Here is an 18,829-nt window from a genome sequence, read left to right as displayed (position 1 = left end):
AAATAAAGCACAAATCGAGAGAATTTGTAACTCTGACAGGAGAAAAAAAAAAGCCTCTAGGAATTATTTATAATGTCGTGGGTTTTTTCCCCCCTCCTAAATGATGAATTGCAAGACAAGCATCCCTGCAGAGCTGAGAGCCTGGATGCACCCCTGGCTGCTCCAGGGCGAGGAGATGTCCCCCCTGCCCTCCCCAGGAAAACCAAATCCCCTCATTGCCACCTGCATTATTAATTTTATCCTAAAGTAAGCCTAAACCTGCAGACAAAGGAACTGGCGTCATCCTAATTAATCACACGTGTAAAAATAAAGCCTGATACATCAGGGCTCATTGTTTGGCGGATTAAGTAAAGAAAGAAAAGGGGGAAAGGACGTTTTCTGCAGTGGGAAACGTGATTTAGGGCTGAAGGAGTCCCTGGAAATAGCTGGTAGGTGTGTGGCAGCTCCCGTGGGCCGGCACAGGTCGCTGCATTATTCAGCTGCTGGTTTAACTGGGCTGTGAAATCGCTGGAGTCGGGGCCTGGCTCCCATTGCCCAGGGAGCTGGGAGATGGAGAGGGGTCCTGGAGAGGTGCCCCACCACCCCCAGGCTGGAATTCTGGATTTCACACACCCACCCCGTGCTCTTTATGGTTCCCCCTTGCCCTGGGAAATCGCAAACAGAAGTGAGAAATACCTTAAAATGCAAAGTCTCAGTAAGCCCAAGAGGAGTTTCAGGCTCCAACACCCGTTTCTGTTGTTTTTTTTTCACTAAACCCTCATTTGCATTTAAATTGCAAAAAATGTAATTTGGGCCAGAATTCGAGCTGCTGGGCTGTTAAAATGAAATTGTATCTTGATGACCAGCAGCAACAGAGGCTTTTTATTACCAAGGCTTGGAAATAACTTCAGCTAAAGGGTCTCAGGGGTTCGTAAAGGTGAGTTTTTCTAAGTCCAGGTGAGCTTTTAGAGCTTGAATTTAGGATCATGGAACAGTTTGGATTGGAAGGGACCTTAAAGATCATTTTATTCCACCCATGCAATGAGCAGGGACACCTTCCACTAGCCCAGGTCGCTCCAAGCCCCCTCCAACCTGGCCTTGGACACTTCCAGGGATCCAGGGGCAGCCACAGCTTCTCTGGGAAATCCATTCCAGGACCTCCCCATCATCACGGGGAAGAGCAAAGAGTAAATTTAGAGGTCATTTCCTTTCCCATCACTCCCCAAAACACCCCCCTGAGCCACACCCTTCTCATTTTCAATGCCTGAGAGCCGCAGGAGAGCTGGAAAAAGCACCCTTTCTCCAATTTCATTTTGCTGTATTATTTTATTTTTTAGAAAGCAGGGTTCCTATACAGAATAGCCACCGAAAAAGCCCAAAATCCCAAGGGCTGCAGCTGGAAATAGTGGCTGAAGCACTTGGTGAGGTGCTGTGGGCATGGTGAATTCAGCTCCACCACACTCGGGGCAGCTGCTGTAGCAGGGGGTGGGAGGGGGGGCCCTTGGGGTCACTTTGACTTCATACACCTAGAGACACATATACATACAGATATATTTATATAAGAACACACAGAGCTCCCTCCCAGCATCCCAGTGGTGTTCCCCAGGGTCAGGATTCCCCCTCACTTTCCCAACCCAAACGAGGGGCCGGCACAGCTGTGTTTTTGGGAGGGGAGAAGCTGGATCAGCCCCCAAGATCCCTGCCAGGCTGCTGCCAGAACGGGATGCTCAAGGTCCTTGTGCCACCCCCACGTGCTCCAGTGTGGTGCTCTCCTCCCGTGTCCCCTTTTTCCCGGGAATATTCTGTCAGTCAGCAAAGCCAGAGCTCGGGAAAGCCACGTTTCCTGGGCTCAGAGCTCTGCCCAAGCACGGTGGCATTTTAAAAAGTAATGACTTGGAGCCTCTTAACCCGCTTTAAGGCCACGGCAGGCACGTGTCCCAGCAGGCTGGGAATTCGGCAGATGGAAAAAAGGCCCCGTGGGGATGGGAAATTGGAGGGGGGCTGAGCTGCCTGTGGAGCCTCAGGGCAGCCCACGGGCCCCAGCACTGGTGGGGGGCTCGCTCGTGCCCCCCACTCGATGACACGTCCTCAGAGGGGCTGCACCAGGGCAGAGATGCCCCATCCCTGATGGTGGGGTTCACCTTCCCTGTGTCCCTGTTCCTCCCCTGCCGTGGGAAGAGCTGCTCTCCGTCGTGCCATTCCCAGCCTTGGTCACGGGGTTGGATTTTAGGGCGCTCTGAGGCACTGGCGGGTTGAAGAGATCACCGATTTGGGGTCACCACGTCTTTTAGGGGTGCCCCCCAAACTGAGATACCAAGCTGGAATTCAGCTTCGTGCTCAAGCCAGGAGAGAACCCCCAAGATGTCCCACTCCACAGCATCCAGCCAGGTGGTTCATCCCAAAATCCCACCGTGGCCAGGTCCTCGCCATCAACCAGCTGCAAACCTTTCCCACCACAGGCTGCTGAGGGTTCTGCCCTGGGTGTGGACAGCTAAAGGATGGTCTCCAACCCTCTGGGCACTTCAGCCTCTCTTCTCAAGGAGCTGAAACTCAGCCTTGTGGGACCCTGGGGGTTTCTCCCCAGTTCCTGCCCTGGAGCCCACCCTGCCTTCCCTCACCCGATGCTCCACGAGTTGTGGCAGCAGAGGATGAGGAACCCAAGCCAGTGATCCAGGACTCCATCCGTGCCTGCAAAGGGATCCTGAGGAGCCCTGGGCACGAGCTGCAGATGTCCAGGTGGATGTAACACTGAGCAAGAGGCTTTTGCCTGTGCCAGGTTGACACGGTGCAGGCAGAGGAGGAGGAGGATCCTCCAGCACAATTGATTTGAGACCCAAATGGGCAATTTCACCCTACTCGATTCCTTTGAAACAGAAATTGGCCTTGGCTGCCTCATGTCTTCCTAACAAGGAAGGCTGCAATTTCCACAGGCTCTGGAGAAAGGTGGGGCTGCTGAGGAGAAGTAATGGCCGTTATTAGACTAAATTGATGCAACTGGAGAAACCAGACACAAGGCAAGGCTCTGCCTCCAGCCCGAGAGCCCCAGGTGCCCCCAGCGCTCGCCTGCTTCCTCCAGCTGCACCAATTTGTGCACTCACTGCTGTTCCTGCTTCCTCCAAGCACCCCCCTCCTCCTCCCCGGGCTGTCTGACTGCCTGGCAATGACGGTGGCAAGGGGACAACAAGGACAAGTGGTGGCTCAGGGGTGTGGCACGGGGCTGACGGGGGGATTCGGGGAGGGGGAGCACCCATCAGTCATCGTTCAGCTGCAGGTGATGTGGCTCCTGCAGGATGTGGTGGGAGCTGGAGCTCGGCCATGCCTTTAGGGGGATGCTGCTCCATCCAGATGAGAGCTGAGACCCCCAGATCTCTGCCTCTTGCAGGCTGTGGGTCCTTGCTCGGTGCCTGCACAGCCTCTGTCCCTGCTTGGGGAATTGTGAAAGAAAGGGAATAGTTTTTTCATCTTCTCCTAAAAAACACAAAATAGCACAGCCCCATCCCATCCTTTTTGGCTCTGCTCTGGAAATCTGGGCAGTGCTGTTGCTCAGCCTTCTCCTGATGGGCAGGGAAGGCAGAGCCCTTGGCACTGCCCGTTGTTCCAGCCTAACTGCTTTAGCACTGCGAGAAACAACTCGAGTGCCCACAAATTACTCCCTTAATGAGGTTCTTCTCGGGCTTAATGTCTTCATCAGCTCCCTGTCACCTTGATGGATGCAGGGCACAGGGAATTTGGCACTGGCACGTGGGTAAAGAGTCAGCTTCAGGTATGCCCTGGCTGCATCCGTATTCCCAGCATCACACCCATGTCCAGGGCTGCCCTGGCTGCAGTCAGAGGTCTCTAAATAACAGAGTAATGACATCAGTGGTAGAAAGTTCTTCTCTGGGAGCAGTCCCAGATTGAAGGACTCCAGGTGTGGATCTGGAGCTCTTTGATTACAGTCTCTGAAGCGACATCATTTTCTCTTCCCGGCTCTGGTTGTTTCTTGGACACAGCTCAGAGGGGGATGGACTGATGTCCCATCATCTGGTGGAGGAAACAGCCTCAGGTCGTGCCAGGAGAGCTTTAGGTTGGATAGCAGGAAACATTTCTTCACTGAAAGGGCTGTCCAGCCCTGGCACAGCTGCCCAGGGCAGTGGTGGAGTCCCCATCCCTGCAGGGATTTAAAGCCCTGTGGATGTGGCACTCGGGGACATGGGTCAGTGGTGGCCTTGGTGGCCATGGGTCAGAGGGCTTTTCCAACCTGAACGATTCCATGGTCCTACAATCACCCCCTGGCACAGTCCCCTTATGCCACGGGAGCGTTTCCCCTCTTGCCATGGGCTGTGGTGCCACCTTGGCCCCTGCAGGAGGAGAAGCACATGGACACTGCAGTCCTGGTGTCCTGGGCTCTGCAGAGAGCCACGTTTGGGAGGGTGACAGCCCTTGCTGGGTGGCCTCAGTCAGGGTGGGAGCAGCAGCAGAGCAGCTCTGCCCGGGTTGATTCTTGTCCCGATCCTCTCCCTGCCCCGCTCGGCAAGTCCTGCTTCCCCCATCCCGCTTCTCCTGGGACAACCAAAGTCTCTGCAGTCACTGCGGGCACAACCCCCGGGGCGTCACCCGGCGGTGCCACCGCTCTGCTCAGAACTCCGTGGTGGTGACCTGGGTGACCTCCGAGCGCAGGTCGTCCCCTCCGCGTCCCCGGCAGCCCCGCTGGGGGCTGCCCACGCCTAGTCATGCCGGCTTGTTGGGGGCTTCCGAGGGGGTGCAGGTGGACACCTGCTCCCTCGTGGTGTTCCGGGCGCGGGAGAAGCTGTTCTGGTCCACGCGGGCTCGGAAGGGCAGGCAGAACTCCCGGAAGCACCGCTTGAAGTTCTCGTCCAGGAAGGCGTAGAGGACGGGGTTGAGGCTGCTGTTGGTGTAGCCCAGGGCGATGCAGAAGTGCAGGCTGGCCACCACGTAGGGGTTCTTCTTGTCGATGTCCACCAGCGTCCAGACGATGACGAAGATGTGGATGGGGGTCCAGCAGATGATGAAGGCGGCCACCACCACCAGCACCATGCGCGTGATGCGCCGCAGGTTCCGGTCCTTCTCCTTGGAGCCCGAGAGGAGGCGGACGCTCTTCAGGCGCAGGATCATCAGCCCGTAGCAGATGGTGATGACCAGGATGGGCACCAGGAAGGCGAAGATGAAGACGCAGATCTTGGTGACGGTGTCCCAGTAGATGGGAGGGTCAGGGAACTGCAGGGTGCACAGCACCATCCCGTCTGCGGGAGAGAGGGGGGTCACAGAGGGAGCTGGGGGGGCTCTGCTGTGGATACTCAGCCTTCTGGTCATGGCTGGGCACGTCCGTGCTTGTTGAAACCTCAGGGAGATGCATTCCCACCTGCCAGCTCTTGGCAGAGGCTCCCCAGAGCCACCAGCCCACAGTGGGTGCAGTGACCTGACCCCTGCAGAGCCTCCTGGGCCACCCCCACGCCACCTCCTCCCAATCCCTGTGGTGGACACATCCACCACGTCCCCATCCACTTCCTTGGGATGCCCAGAGCTTTCCCAGCAGCCAAGGGCTGCTGTCCCCACACAGGAACTGCAGATCTCAGCGTGGGCCAGCTGGGGACTTCGCAGCACCACCAGGGGTGTTCTTAGGAACCTGATTTCAGATATTCATAGAATATTCTGAGTTGGAAGGGATCCACAAAGATCATCAGCCCTTAAGTGAAATGGCCAGCACGGGGTTGAACCCTTGGTTCAGTGGTTGGCATCATTAGCACCACGCTGTAACCAATCTGCACCCCAGGAGCGGGGCAGGGGCACTGGTTGGACTGGAGATGGGGAAGGGTGTGGTGTCCCAGCCCTAAGGGGAAGGGCAGACAATGTCTGGAACACTTTCCAAGATGGAAAAATAGCACCATGATGCCTTTCCCATGACAGGACACATTTATGGTCCCACGGAGAGGTGCCCACCACCGACCCCAAACCCGCTGCGGGCGCCAAGTTCTCCAGGTCACTCCTGGGATGCACAGATAGGACAGGAGGGGACACATCCCCACAAAAAACCACTTGCCTTTTGACTTGGTGACCGCCATGATCATGATGGGCACCCCGATGAGGGAGGAGAGCACCCAGATGCAGACGTTGATGATCTTGGCCTTGGCCGGCGTGCGGAAGTCCAGGGCCTTGACCGGGTGGCACACGGCGACGTAGCGGTCCACGCTCATCATGGTGAGGGTGAAGATGCTGGTGAACATGTTGTAGTAGTCAATGGAGAGCACGACCTTGCAGAGCAGCTCCCCGAAGGGCCAGGTCTCCATGAGGTACTTGGCGCTCTGGAAGGGCAGCGTGCTGGTGGCCAGCGCGTCAGCCAGCGCCAGGTTGAAGATGTAGATGTTGGTGGCCGTCTTCATCTTGGTGTACCTGGGGAAGGGAGAGGTCACAGGGGGGTCAGGGCCCTTCCAGGTGTACCAGGGAGCACGTTGAGGAAGGACATTGAGCTGTGAGAGAATTGGGATTGTTCAGCCTGGAGAAGAAAAGGCTCCAGGGTGACCTAACTGTGGCCTTCCAGTGCCTGAATGAGCTGACAGGAAAGTTGGAGAGGGACTGTTTACAGGAGAGAGACTATTTACAAGGGCCTGGAGTGACAGGACACTGCCAGGGGACAGGGTTAGATGGGATAAATTCTTCCCAGTGTGGGTGGTGAGGTCCTGGCACAGGTTGCCCAGAGAAGCTGTGACTGCCCCATCCCTGGAAGTGTCCAAGGTCAGGTTGGAGGGGGTTTGACCCCTGCCACAGTGGTTATCTCATGTCCAGGGAGGTGGCACTCAGTCCATGCCTGCCTTTATTCAAAGCAAGGAAGAACTTTCCAGAGAAGTCAATTCTCCAATGAGATCAACTTACTCCATCTCCCTGACTCAGTTGCACCACGTCCTTTATCCTCCCAACCCTCCTCCATCTGATTTTCCACCCAGTAACTCGTGATTATCCAGCCTGCTTCCCTGTCAAGTTTACTTGCAGAAATTGGATCGATTACCCCCGGAAACAGGCCATCTGGAAACAGCCCAATTAGCCAGCCTGGAGCTCCAGAACCTTTGGGGAAGCCTGGCTGATTCTCCTGGGGCATTTGGCAAGGGCTGGCTCTGGTCCTTGTCACATCACGGCAAGAGAAACGCCTGGTCCTGCGTTCCCAAACCGTTCCTGAAGGGATGAGGCAAAGTTTTGGTGGATGCCAGGGCAGCAGGGATGTGTGTGTGTGCATCCTGGGAGCATCCAGCCCCCACAGGAGCTGCTCAAGGATGCTCTGAGTGTTGTGGTGGGTTGGAAGTGGATGCTGAGGGGTCTGCTGGGGGTCCCCAAAGGGCAGCACGTTGGGGTTGGGTGGGGGCAGCTCTGTGGCTCTGTTGGTTGGGTTAAGGGCAGGGCTGCACCAGCAGCTCCAGCCCTTCCCTGTGCTCCCTTCCAGCAAATCCTCGTAGCTCTGAGCATCCTCAGCAGCCCCGAGCTCGTTTGGATGCACCCTAATTAATTAACAACGGGGTTTGCACACGAGCATCTCTGTGCATGGCTAGACCTGCCCGTGGCATCGCTGGCCTGGGGCAGGGAGAGAGAACCCTTGGCTGCTGGATGAAAAGACGGTTTTTCTTGGAGTTCCCATCTCAGGTGATGCTGCTCTGACTGGAAGCCAGGAGACCAGGCTGCTGTAGGAAAGAAGAGAAGTTTTGGGGTGACCTAATTGTGGCCTTCCAGTCCCTGAAGGGAACCTACGAGAGAGATGGAAATTGGGCTGGGATTGGTGGTGGTGCTGCCCAACCCCTTCCCTTTGTCCTTTCTGCATCTCAGCAGGTCAGGAGAGCGTGTCAGTGGGGACAGAGACCCACCAGGTCCTGCTGTCAGCAGAACCAGGAGCTGGAGGCTGAAAAAAAAATCCATTTCTCTCTGGGGAGAAAAAAAAAAAATAAAGAAAACAGCAGCTCATCCCAGCTCCAACAGCGTTCCTTGTCTCCTTCACCGTGGCTGCAAATGGCAGCCCCTTGCCCAAGGGCGGAAATATTCGAGTTGAGCTTTTGTGGTTTTTTTTTCTTTTGGTTTTGTTTTATTCATTTTAAATACGGCATTAAAAAATGTCTTGCCCTTGAAAAGCCCTTTTCAGTTCTCTTTAGCGTTATTTTCCGGGCGCTTTTGCAAATGCATCTCTTCTTGGAAAAGTTTCCTTCCAGGTTAAACAAACAAACAAACAAACAAACAAAAGCTGAGAATTTGTGGTATTGTCAGGCTTTGCCTCTCCTGCAAACAAACAGGTTCAGGTGCATTCACACGTCCCTGGGCTCTGGGGTTTTGAGTAAAATGGGGCAAAAAAAACCCCAGTTATTCGTTCTGTGCTCTGCCAGGTGTGCTGGGTAAGCACTTCCCAACCCCTGCCAGATGTGCCAGGGGTGGAGGACAGGAGGGGCTGAGGCTTTTGCCCTCTCCCTGGGCAGGATGGGGCTGGTGAGGGTAAAACGGTGATGGGGATAACTGGGATGATGATGGGCATGACTGGGATGATGGATTGACTGGGATGGTGATGGGGATAACTGACTGGGATGATGGGGATGACACCTCAGCCCTCAGCACCGGGGTTTTGGGGCAGGATTCAGCCCCCTCCAGGCTTGAGCTGAGGTTCCAACCCCCTGCACAGGGTGGGGGGTCCATCCTGGTGACCCCCCCTCCGAGCTGCAAAGGAAGCTGCTGCTGCAGGAAAGAGGTTTCTTGCCCCCATTAGAGAGAACCGTCCTCTGCTGCTGATGGAGCTCCCCAGGCTGCCAAACCCTTCGTAATTAAGCGAGCGCCTTGATTGGGAAGTTACGCACTTGAACGGAACAGTCTGGGAGGTGTTGATGGAGAGGAGGGGAGGGAGGGGATGGAACAAGCACAGGGCAGTTCTGCATTCCAGGCTGGACTCCCAAGTAGGGACCCCCACGTCCTCTCCAAACCTCTCGGAAAATAAATAAGCGAAAGAAAAAGTGAATAATAAGCGAAAGAAAAAAACTCCTGGAGCTGCTAAAAGCCAAGGAACCCTGGGAGGCTCCTGGCAGGCTTGGCCAAGGGAAGGATGAGGGCACATCACCACAGCCACTCCTGAGCCAGGAGCTCGGAGGATGGTGTTTATTCACTCCATGGGAGACATTCCCCATGCCTGGAAGTGTTCAGAGCTGAGCTGGACAGGGCTTGGAGCAACCTGGGATAGTGGAAGGTGTCCCTGCCCGTGGCAGGGGGTGGAACGAGATGGTCTTAAAGTCTCTTCCAACCCAAATCATTCCACAATTCTACGATTCTGTGTTTAATTCCAGAATCAGGTGGGAAATGGGAGGCTGGAAGCCACGGTGATGGGATCTGTGGATCTGGAGAGTCAGGCCTGCTAAAGCCTGGTTAAGGTGAGGTTACTCAGTGAGTAAAACAGGGAAGATGTGGTTTACACGTGACACTGGTCTCTTTAAAACACCCTCCCCTCTCTCCCTGCCGAGCAGAAGCAGCTGGAGGGGGTCTAATAACACTCATCCCTCACCCTGACACCGCTCGTGGCTCTGACTCTGCCGCAATTACCTCAATTTGCTTTTTCAGACCAGGGCTCATTTTTAACTCCGCTTCGAGTGGCTGAAAAATCCTGTTGGGTGTCAGGTCAGGTCAGGCAGTGACACCCCAACCCCTGTCCCCATCACCCACCCTGCGGGATGACTGAAGGCACAACCCAAAGAGTGGGGAGCTGGGGCTGTGGGGGGGATCACACGAGGGTGATGGGCAGCCCAGAGTGGCTCACGGATACGTTTCAGGCTCATTTCCTCCCCTCCGGTGAGTCACCACATTTATCCCTGCACAGGCAGTGCTGACCTCCTGTAACCATCGCTGTGGACTGACAGGGATGGGAAAAGGGCGTGGAAATGGTTAAAAAATGGGGATTTGGCCGGGTTGCCACCAGCTCTGGTTTGGCTCCCGGGAGTTTTGGCCAGGCTGGGGTTACAACAACCGCTGAGGCGATGGGAATTGGGGTTAATCCCACAAATCCTGGAGCCCAGGAAAAGACCCCTCCAGCGTGTGTGTGGGGTGCAAAGGCCAGCACCCAGTGAGACCCCTGTGCTCCCTCCTGCCAGGCTGGAGGTGCAGGAGTCTGTGCCAGTGCAGAGTGTGACAGCAGTGGGACAGTGAGCACAGCCCTGTCCTCCACTGCCAGCAGGGTCTGGGGGCCATGGGGTGGGCTCTGACAGCCCCCCCCCACTGCTGATGCTGGTCCTGTGCTCTGCAAGACTCGGCTTTATTGTCCCACATTCCATCTTGTTCAGGCAGGACCAACCAGTGCCTCGGACAAAGGGGCTGACGGGAGCTTTTGTACCTCAGCACAGGTGCCAGGCTGCACACAGCAGTGCCCCATCTTGAACATGGGGGGTGTTGGGGTCCTGTTGCTTGTCCTGGCGTGCAGAGACCCCTCAGCCCCCCTCCCTGCCCAGGGAAAGCCTCAACAAAGATGCCAAGGTCCTGGATGGAGCCAAAGGAGGAGTTGGGTTCCCCTGGGACAGGAGAGGGGTCTCTCTGCCGCTGGAGCTGGTACCCCCGCGCTGGGGGCTCAGGGACAGCTCGGCCGTGGTGGGAGCTGGAAGGTGGGAGCTGGGGCCGGGCCACGCGGCTCTGGCTCTTTGTTAGAGCAGAGCAGGAGTCGGGCGGCTGCGGGAGCCGCCGGCAGGAGCAGGAGCTGGGGATGGGCTGGATGGGTAATTCTCTCTCATGGAGTGGGGTGGTGCCAGTGGGAGCCCACCAGCCCCTCTGCCCCGGGTGTGTGTGTGTGGGGGGTCTGTGATCAGGGCAGCTCCCAGCCCCCAGCGTGCCCAGCCCTGCGGTTCCTCTCCCTCACACAGGGCTAGGGGACACTCAGTACTGCTCGGGTCGGGCCGTCCCCCCAAACGCGGCTCCCCTGCCTCTCCCCACCCCTCCCACGAGCTGCTCCGTGCCCACATAGCCTCTGCTTTTACCCCTCGCACAGCACCTGGACCCCCCACACACACACACGTGTGTGTGCTTGGACACACACGCTACGCACACGCGTGTCACACCCATCTCGGTGCAGCCTGCTCGCAGCACCCGGTGCACGCCCACCCTCCCTCCTCCTGCCCACACCCCGGGCACACTCACACCCCGGGCACACTCAGATTCACACCCTGGGCACACTCAGATTCACACCCTGGGCACACTCACGCTCATCCCTCGTGCACCCTCACCTTGCTGCTGGTTCACACGTGGCACACGCTCGCTCCTGGTGCTGTCTCACCCCCGGTGCACGCTCACACTCGCCCCTCTGCACTCTCCTGATGCACACACTCACTCCTGCTGCCGCCTCACCCCGGTGCTGTCTCACACTCGGTGCACACCCGCTCCTCTTGCCCTCTCACACCTCGCAGGTGCTGCACACTCACCCCCAGCCCGCCCCGGCTCCCTCTGCCCTGTCACCCGCCCCCCATGCCCCGCTCTCACCTGACGATGCCGTACATGACCAGGACGTTGCCCAGCAGCCCCACCACGCACACCACGGAGTAGAGCGCGGTGATGACGATGGCGATCAGGATGGACGTGGCGTTCTTGGCCCTCGGCGGGCCCGTCTCGTTGCCCCCGTGCCCGGGCAGGGGGTCCCAGGCGGTGCCGTTGTCCCAGGGGGTGGCGGCGGCCGAGGGCAGCACCGAGGGCAGCACCGTGCTCAGCTCCATGGCCACATCCATGGCCACATCCGTGGGCAGCTCCATGGCCCTTGGGCGGCCGTGGCCCCGTCGGGGCTCCCGGGGCGCACCCGAGCACCGCGGGTTCGAGCCCCGCTCCCGCCCGGTGCCGCCGCCGCCGCTCCCGCACCCGCGCGGGGCCGGGGACGCTTTATAAACCCGCGTGTCCCCCGAGCCACGTGGGGCGGGGGCGGCCCTGTTCGCCTGCCCGCCCCCCACCCGCCTGCCTGCACCCCCCCCGCTCCCTGCCTGCTCTCCTCTCCCCCTGCTCCCTACCTGTCCCCCCCGCGCTGCCGCGTCCCTGCCTTCCTCCCCCTCGGTCCCTGCCTGCCGCCTTTCTCCCCGCGGCAGGTCCTTATCTTCCCTCCCCGATCTCTTTTTCCTTCATCCCTGTTTGCGTCCTCCCCATCCTTACCTGCTCCCCGTATCCCTGTCTGATTCCCCCCTCCTTACCTGCTCCCTCCATCCCTGCCCCTCCCTCCCCATCACTGCCTGTCCCCCCTATCCCTGCCTGCCCCCATCCCTCCTTTCCTTCCTTCCTTTCTCCCCCCCTCTGATCCCTACCTGCGCCCCTAGACCCCGCCCCGCTTGTCTCTCTCTCCTCCCCATCCCTTCCATCCTCCCCTCCCGGTCCTGCCTTCCCATCCCCTGCCCGACCCTCGCCCCCCCAGCAATTCCTGCTTCCCTTCCCACCACCCAGGTCCCCACCTGCACCCCCCCCTCCCCATCCCTGCCTCTCCCCTCCATCCCTGCCTGTCTTCCCCACCCCACTCCCTGTCCCCACATCCCTCCCGGTCCCTGCCTTCCCCTATCCCTGCCTTCCCCTATCCCCGGCGAGGGCTGCGGGGGCGGCCCCGATCGTCCCGGGGGTCCCCGGGCTGGAGGAGGGGGGCTGAGATGGATCCCGACGTTGTGGCTGTTTCGAGTTTTCTTTGTCTGGAAGTGGAAGAAAGAGGGGGGAAAACCAGCCCCCTTGTCCCCAAAACAAACCGGGGGCTCTCCAGTCCCTCCACCTTTCCCCCCCGTCTCTCTTTTCCCACCCCCTCCCACATATGTTGTGGTGCCGGGTGGGTTTGGGGTGCTGAGGAGGTTTGGGAGGAGGTTACAGGGGGATTCAGGAAGGAATTGGAGCGATAGTGGCAGCAGGGGGGCTTTGTAGGGATGCTGGGCAGGGGGGAGGATGGGAGGGTACTCTGAGTGAAGGGTTTGGGGGGATGCTGAAGAGGGATCTGGGGAGCAGTGCTGGGGGGACTTAGGAGGGAACCTTGGGAGGGGATAAAGAGGGATGCTCGAGGGGTTAAAGAGGGTTCCTGGGGGTCTTAGGAGAGCTGCTGCTGCAGGCTGAGGGGTTTAGGGGGAAGCTGCAGGGTGGGGGTGCAAACACAGACCCATCAGCACCACCTGCTCAACAGAGCTGGGCTTTGCAGGGTGCTGAGGCTCACCCTCCCCTTTCCAAGGATCCTTGGGGCAGGACCCCCCTCCTCTGGCAGGGCTCCCCCCTTTCAGAATTTGCAAACCCTAAGAGCCTTATTTCTCCTGGAGCCCCAGTGGAGGGGGGTACCCACATTTGGGGTGTCCCCCTCTATTTGCTTTGGGGATGGATTAATTCACCACCCCGGGGCAGCGCTGGGTGTGCCTGGGGAGGACGATTTGGTGCAATTTTGGGTGCTTTTGGCTCAGGAGGGGTGGATTAGGGGACACAGGACTTGGAGGAGAGACCAGCAGCTGGTTCAGCCCTGGAGACGGGGTTTTCAGCCTTGCACAGAGCTCTGCCAGCATCAAACTCCTGCAGTGCTGAAGCATCCAGACATTTCATCAAGAGCCTCATAAAAACGCCCAGGAGGGAATTAATGGCTTTTCATTCATCCCGTGGTTCAGATGGCATCCAGCTCCGGGGCCGCTGAGCGGGGAGGCAGGAACAACGTGCCGTGGATTTCTGTCAGCACAGTGAGGGGTTTGGTGGCCCTGGCTTTGTCCCAGAGGGGTGGTGGGAGGGGTCCAGGAGGGAACTGGGAGCGCAGGGATGGATTTAATGTGCGTTATCTTGGGTGCTGCGCTTGGGATGCACCACCCTGTCTACCTGCAGGGTGTTCCCATCCCTGTGACGAGGCAGGACAGAGGGGTGCACCCTGCACGTGGTGCAGGACACGGGGTTTAAGGACCTTCCCGGGGTGAAAACCCCCTCCCAGACCCAGAGCGAGGTGTTGAGTCCCTGCCCTGCCCGGCTCTGACGCAGGAGGGCTCCTGATCACTCCCAGCGGGAGGAAAACGTCAGGTCGAGGAGTGTAAAACAGCTTTTAACGCGGCTGAGGAGCTCTTTGGAAGAGGACTCATCCCTTTCCTTGGCCCCCGGCACGGCCGGAGCCCCCACCCTGACCCTTTTCCAAGGGGTTATCCACAAAGGACTAATCATCCTGGCAGGTCCCAGCAAACACGTCCTCTCGGCTCAGCTCCGGCACTGCTTTAATTTTATTCTTTCTCTTTTTTCTTTTTTTCTTTTTTTCTTTTTCTTTTTTTCAGCTGGAATGTTAAAAATAAACCCAGAGGACACATAAAACAAATGAAAAAAATCTTTAAAAGGCCTTTGGTGTTGATCTGCCTGTGCTCAGTTGTTGCTGCTCTGCCTGCCCAGCCCGACCACTGCCATGGATGGGCTTTCCAAAATTGGGGAAACTGAGGCACTTCCATCCCTGGAAGTGTCCAAAGCCAGGTTGGACAGGGCTTGGAGCAACCTGGGCTACTGGAAGGTGTCCCTGCCCATGGCAGGGGGTGGGACTGGATCATCTTTAAGGTTCAAACCCATCCTGTGATTCCGTGATCTTGGATCGTGCCCCGCTCTCCCAAGGGATTGCTCCTCTTGGGAAGTTCTCCATGGCAATGCCTTAGCTCTTATTTTCTTATTTTCTCCTCCACACCTTGAAAAACGTATAAATAATAAATCAAATCGAGGAGGTGAGGCTGTCAGGGAGGAAAATTCACAGTGCTCATCTGCCTGGTGAGCTGGGATCCATCCAGGGGGATTTACAGCTGGAGCCACTGACGGCAGCACTTTGATTTACTCAGAGGCTGCAAACTTGACAAAGTGTATTTCACACTGGGAAGACCCACTTCCCCTCTGGAATTTATGGGTTTTAATTAAAGTGGCCATAAAAATAACAGGCAGGAGCCTTGAATCTGCTCTGGCAGGACTCCAGCCAGAATCCATGGGAATCTCTGGAGGTTAATTTAATGCAGGAGGAAATGGGGGAGGCGGAGGTTTCTCCCCAAAGATTTTTGGGAATTCAGGAGGGCACTGAGCCTCTGTAGGTGCTTCTCACCTTGTCCTGCCACGGCCCTGTTAGGGAGAGGCTTGGGCAGAGCTCTGGTGACACCAGAGCTGCATCCTGTGCCAAGGTGGGAGCCAGGGCAGCTCTGCCAGGTGTAGAACTGTGATAGAAATACATCCATGTCTAAAACATAAATATATAACAATTATTTAGGCATTTTCATATCACTTCCAGATTGGCAGCCAGCTGGAGTCCTGCCTGTGACATTTCAGGGCTGCTCTCTGTGGAGCAGAGAGGGGAAGCTTCAGTTTTCATTCTTCTTCCATAGTGCTCATCTTCATAGAATCATGGAGTAATGGAATGGTTTGGGCTGGAAGGGACCTCAAAGCTCATTCCCTTCCACCTCCTGCCATGGGCAGGGACACCTTCCACTATCCCAGGTTGCTCCAAGCCCTGTCCAACCTGGCCTTGGACACTTCCAGGGGATGGAAGTGCTCCCTTTTTACTGTTTTTTTAATCCCCAAACCTGAAGAAGCAGTGCTGGGACAGCCGAGTGTATGGGCTTTCAGCTGGGGTGAGGGTTGTTTCTGGCAAGAGGAGCAGCCTCCAGTGTCTCCTCCTGGGCTCTCCTGCTTCCCTCATGGTCCCTGTGCCTCTCTCTCACCTCCCAGTGCTACAAAAGGAGGATTTTATTTGTGCAGGGTTTTGCCTTTAAAGCAAATACTGCCCAGGCCTGGAGCTCTGTGTCTGTGATCGATCCTGTGGGGATGGGGACACGGTGGCTGAAAGGCACCACATCCCAAAATAACCCTGTTGGGGCAGCAAATGGACAAACCCCTCAACAAATCCATTGCCCTGGAAGTCAAAATCAGATGCTGCTTGGAAAGCCTCTGGAATGTTTCACCTGCACCCTGCCAAGAGAAGGAGTTATGTGCCTGGTTTTGCTCTTGATAGTGAAAAACACATGCAAAAAGAGCAGGGTTGTGTTTGCACCATCCATCCATCCATCCATCCATCCACCCATCCATCCATCCATCCATCCATCCATCCCTCCATCCATCCCCCTGTAGAAGTGATGCACCAGCCCTTGCAGAGGGATTTGCCAGCCCCTCCCTGCTGGCCCTGAGCTGCTGTTACCCTTCTCCAGGGTCTGATCCCCCATCCCAACTCAGAAACCCAAGCTGTCAGCACGGTGCAGGCACCAGGATGGAGTTCATTTTGTGGTGAGCCACTTTTTTTTTGGGGGGTGGCTCCACTGGCACCCAGCTCCTCTCATTTAGGAGGATGAGCCAGGGCATGTGCAGAACCACACCTTGGGGAATTGCAGCAGAAAATGTCACTCTGTTTTCTGTAGATTTGAGATGTTTTGGAGCTTTGGAGAGAATGGACCAGATGCTCCACGAGCATCCCAACCGCACCGGTACCCACCGAGCTGCAAGTCCAGGCTGCTCCCCCATCTCCCCAGGGCTCATCACTTCTCCTCCCGCCACTGACAGCTCCAGATAAATCGGCCTTGAAGAGGAAAATGGGCTGATTTGTGTGTTTTGTTTTCCCACGTCAACATATCTGAGTGTTTTCATACCTTGCGGGGCAGCTGCTGGAAAGAACAAAGCCCGTCCGTCAGGGGAGTTAAAATTAGATGAGATTCTTCTCTGCCTCCCCATTCTGCGTGGCTGCATGGGAGGGGGGCAGGGGGGGTTTGCAGCTTTGTTTCCTCGGCATTTTGGGGGTGGGGGGCTGTGTCCGAGGGCAGGGTTTGCACACCGGGCTGCCCGGAGTCGGAATCGGATCTGGGGGTTGGGTGGGAAAACTGCTGAGCACCTTGCAGGCAACAATCCCCTCCTGGAGGTCGGTGGTGTCCCGAGGGTGATGCCACCACTATCCCTGAGATTTTCTCGGGACATGAGGGCGACTGTCCCCTCGCCAGGCTCGGGCTGGTGACGGTGCCAGCCTGCCCTGATCCTCCTGCTCCCACGCAGGGCACCGAGGGTCCTTCCAAACACAGGGCGGGTGCATCAGCTGGTTCATCCCTTTCCCTTGAAAAATGCCTCCAAAGAGATTGTTTTATTGGAAGGGGGCTGCCGAACTCTTTTCCTTCACCCGGCCCCATAAAAACGACAGGGATGGGGACAACGAATGCCGCTCCGGCAGCGAAGGACGGACGCGCATCACACCCCATCCCCGGGGGACTCAATCCCCGCAGGAGCCTTTGTTTTCCCTGATTGTTGCTTATTTAGGTATTTTCTCCACCCTACCGCCCCCCCTCTGTGCTGCCGTCGGCTGACAATGGAGCAGTGATTGGGAACTGGCAGCGTCTCCCTGGATTTCGGGGCGCCGGGAGCCCGGGATGTGCCCCCCCACCCACCACCCCCCCTCCCCGGCTGGCGCTCGGAGGTGGCAGCGCTGCTTTCCATCCGATGCGCGTCGGGAGCGTTAACAACTTGTGAGTCATCTCATAAATGAGCCAGCTTGGGGAGGGGGAACCCAGACCGGGATGCTGCTCCCAGACGGAGCCCGGCTGGAAAAATAAAGCTTTTTGCTGCTGGTGGAGGGAAGCCGGTGTGACTGTGACCCCTGGGCTGCCCGAGGGGCTGGGGCTGGGTTTTCCTCAGCAGGGAGGAGGTCCCTTGAGATTGGGGCATGGGGACTGTGTATCCTGGTGCCCCTGGCCTGTCATGACATGGGGAACGTTTGTCCTGGTGCCTGAGGCTAGTTATGACATGTAGCACTAGAAAGGGACAGGGAGGACTGTTAGGGCCAGGTTTCCTAAGGGATAAGATCCATTTGTCCCCCTCCATGAATCTGACAGGGGATTTGCCACTGCCTGTTCCTGTAGCTGCAGGATGGGGGTTAGAGCCAGGCCAGACGTGGCTTAGACCCCCTGGGTCACCTTTGGCCACCCTGATCATGGAGGAGGCAGTTTTATCTCCCAGTATTTAGATTTTCTGCAGATTTTTAGCTCTCTGCTGCAGCACAGGGGGGATGCTCCTGCCAGCACCCACCATCCTGGGTGCCAGTGCCAGGGATGGGATGGACACGTGGGCGTTCAGCCCATTGATTCACCTCCTCTGAGGGCTCCAGGGATGCTGGGGAGGAAGCTGGTATTGTCTTTGATGTCGGGAATCCAGGTCAGTGCTATCCCTGCTGCAATCCTGCTGCTCTCTAACTGTGCTGAATCCCAGAGCGCAGCTTTGGTGCCTCTTGCCCTGGACACAGAGCCCAAATCTTCCCTCCCCCTGTTTGTGCTCCTGCAAAAGTCTGTGGGGTGGGTTGTTTTGGGGTTGGGAGCTGACAGGAAACCTCTTTTCAGTGGAAAACTGGTGGAAAAGTACAGGAGGGGCTGGCTAGGGTTGGGTTTGGGGCTGAAGGATGCAGAGCTGGGTGGTTTGGAGATGCAGAAAGAGCATCAACTCCCACCAGCTCTTTGTTTTCATGCCAGTCAGTCCCTGCCAGGAGCCAAGATGTGGAGATCAGGGAGGCAGGGGATGGGACTGAGCAGGGGGGGTTACAGGTTGGGATTAAGGATCTTTTCCCAGTTACCTCAGAGCCAGTGCCAGGGCTGGGCAGGGTCACTGCCTGGCCATGGGGCAGAGTGTCCCCATCAAAGTGTGGGCTCTCAGGAGCAGGTCCTGAAGTGATGCTCGGGTTTGTGGCAGAATCTTGGGAAGTTCTGAAGATGCTCAGAGGGTCCTGAGGGCAGGACTTGTGCAGGGAGTCCATCCACAGCATCCCTCACCTGCACAGCTTTGGTCCTGGATGTCACAGGGGTGAGGGACGGCTCAGTGCTGGGGCAGCACTCACTCCAAAAGGCTCAGAAAAGCTCAGGATTTTTCCTTGCCTTGAGCTCTGAAGGGCTCAGGAGTTGGGATCAGCCAG

The 18,829-nt window shown here is 57.3% G+C and overlaps 1 protein-coding gene across 1 annotated transcript; it reads right to left on the bottom strand.

Moving 5' to 3' along the window:
* Nucleotides 1-1,285: 1,285 nt before the first annotated feature.
* Nucleotides 1,286-11,858, bottom strand: OPRD1 (opioid receptor delta 1). The gene is made up of 3 exons (XM_050326087.1): nt 11,449-11,858; nt 6,020-6,369; nt 1,286-5,222 (listed from the first exon to the last, which is right to left on the bottom strand). The coding sequence occupies exons 1-3, from the start codon at nt 11,712-11,714 to the stop codon at nt 4,690-4,692; spliced, it is 1,149 nt and encodes a 382-aa protein (XP_050182044.1). The 5' UTR covers nt 11,715-11,858; the 3' UTR covers nt 1,286-4,689.
* Between the last annotated feature and the right edge of the window lie 6,971 nt (nt 11,859-18,829).

This window comes from Myiozetetes cayanensis, unplaced genomic scaffold, assembly GCF_022539395.1.
Source record: "Myiozetetes cayanensis isolate MyiCay16 unplaced genomic scaffold, myiCay2020 scf31, whole genome shotgun sequence".
In the NCBI taxonomy this organism is placed as follows: Eukaryota; Metazoa; Chordata; class Aves; order Passeriformes; family Tyrannidae; genus Myiozetetes; species Myiozetetes cayanensis.
The sequence above is the reverse complement of the archived record's forward strand: the minus strand, read 5'-3'. Positions and strand labels throughout refer to the sequence as shown.

Bases quoted from the DNA above. Each gene is read 5' to 3' on its own strand.
- OPRD1 (XM_050326087.1), bottom strand. From the start codon at position 11,714: ATGGAGCTGCCCACGGATGTGGCCATGGATGTGGCCATGGAGCTGAGC. The intron at 6,370-11,448 runs GTGAGAGCGGGG...TCCCTTCCCCAG, and splicing joins GTCATGTACGGCATCGTCAG to GTACACCAAGATGAAGACGG. The intron at 5,223-6,019 runs GCAAGTGGTTTT...TCTCTCCCGCAG, and splicing joins GGCGGTCACCAAGTCAAAAG to ACGGGATGGTGCTGTGCACC.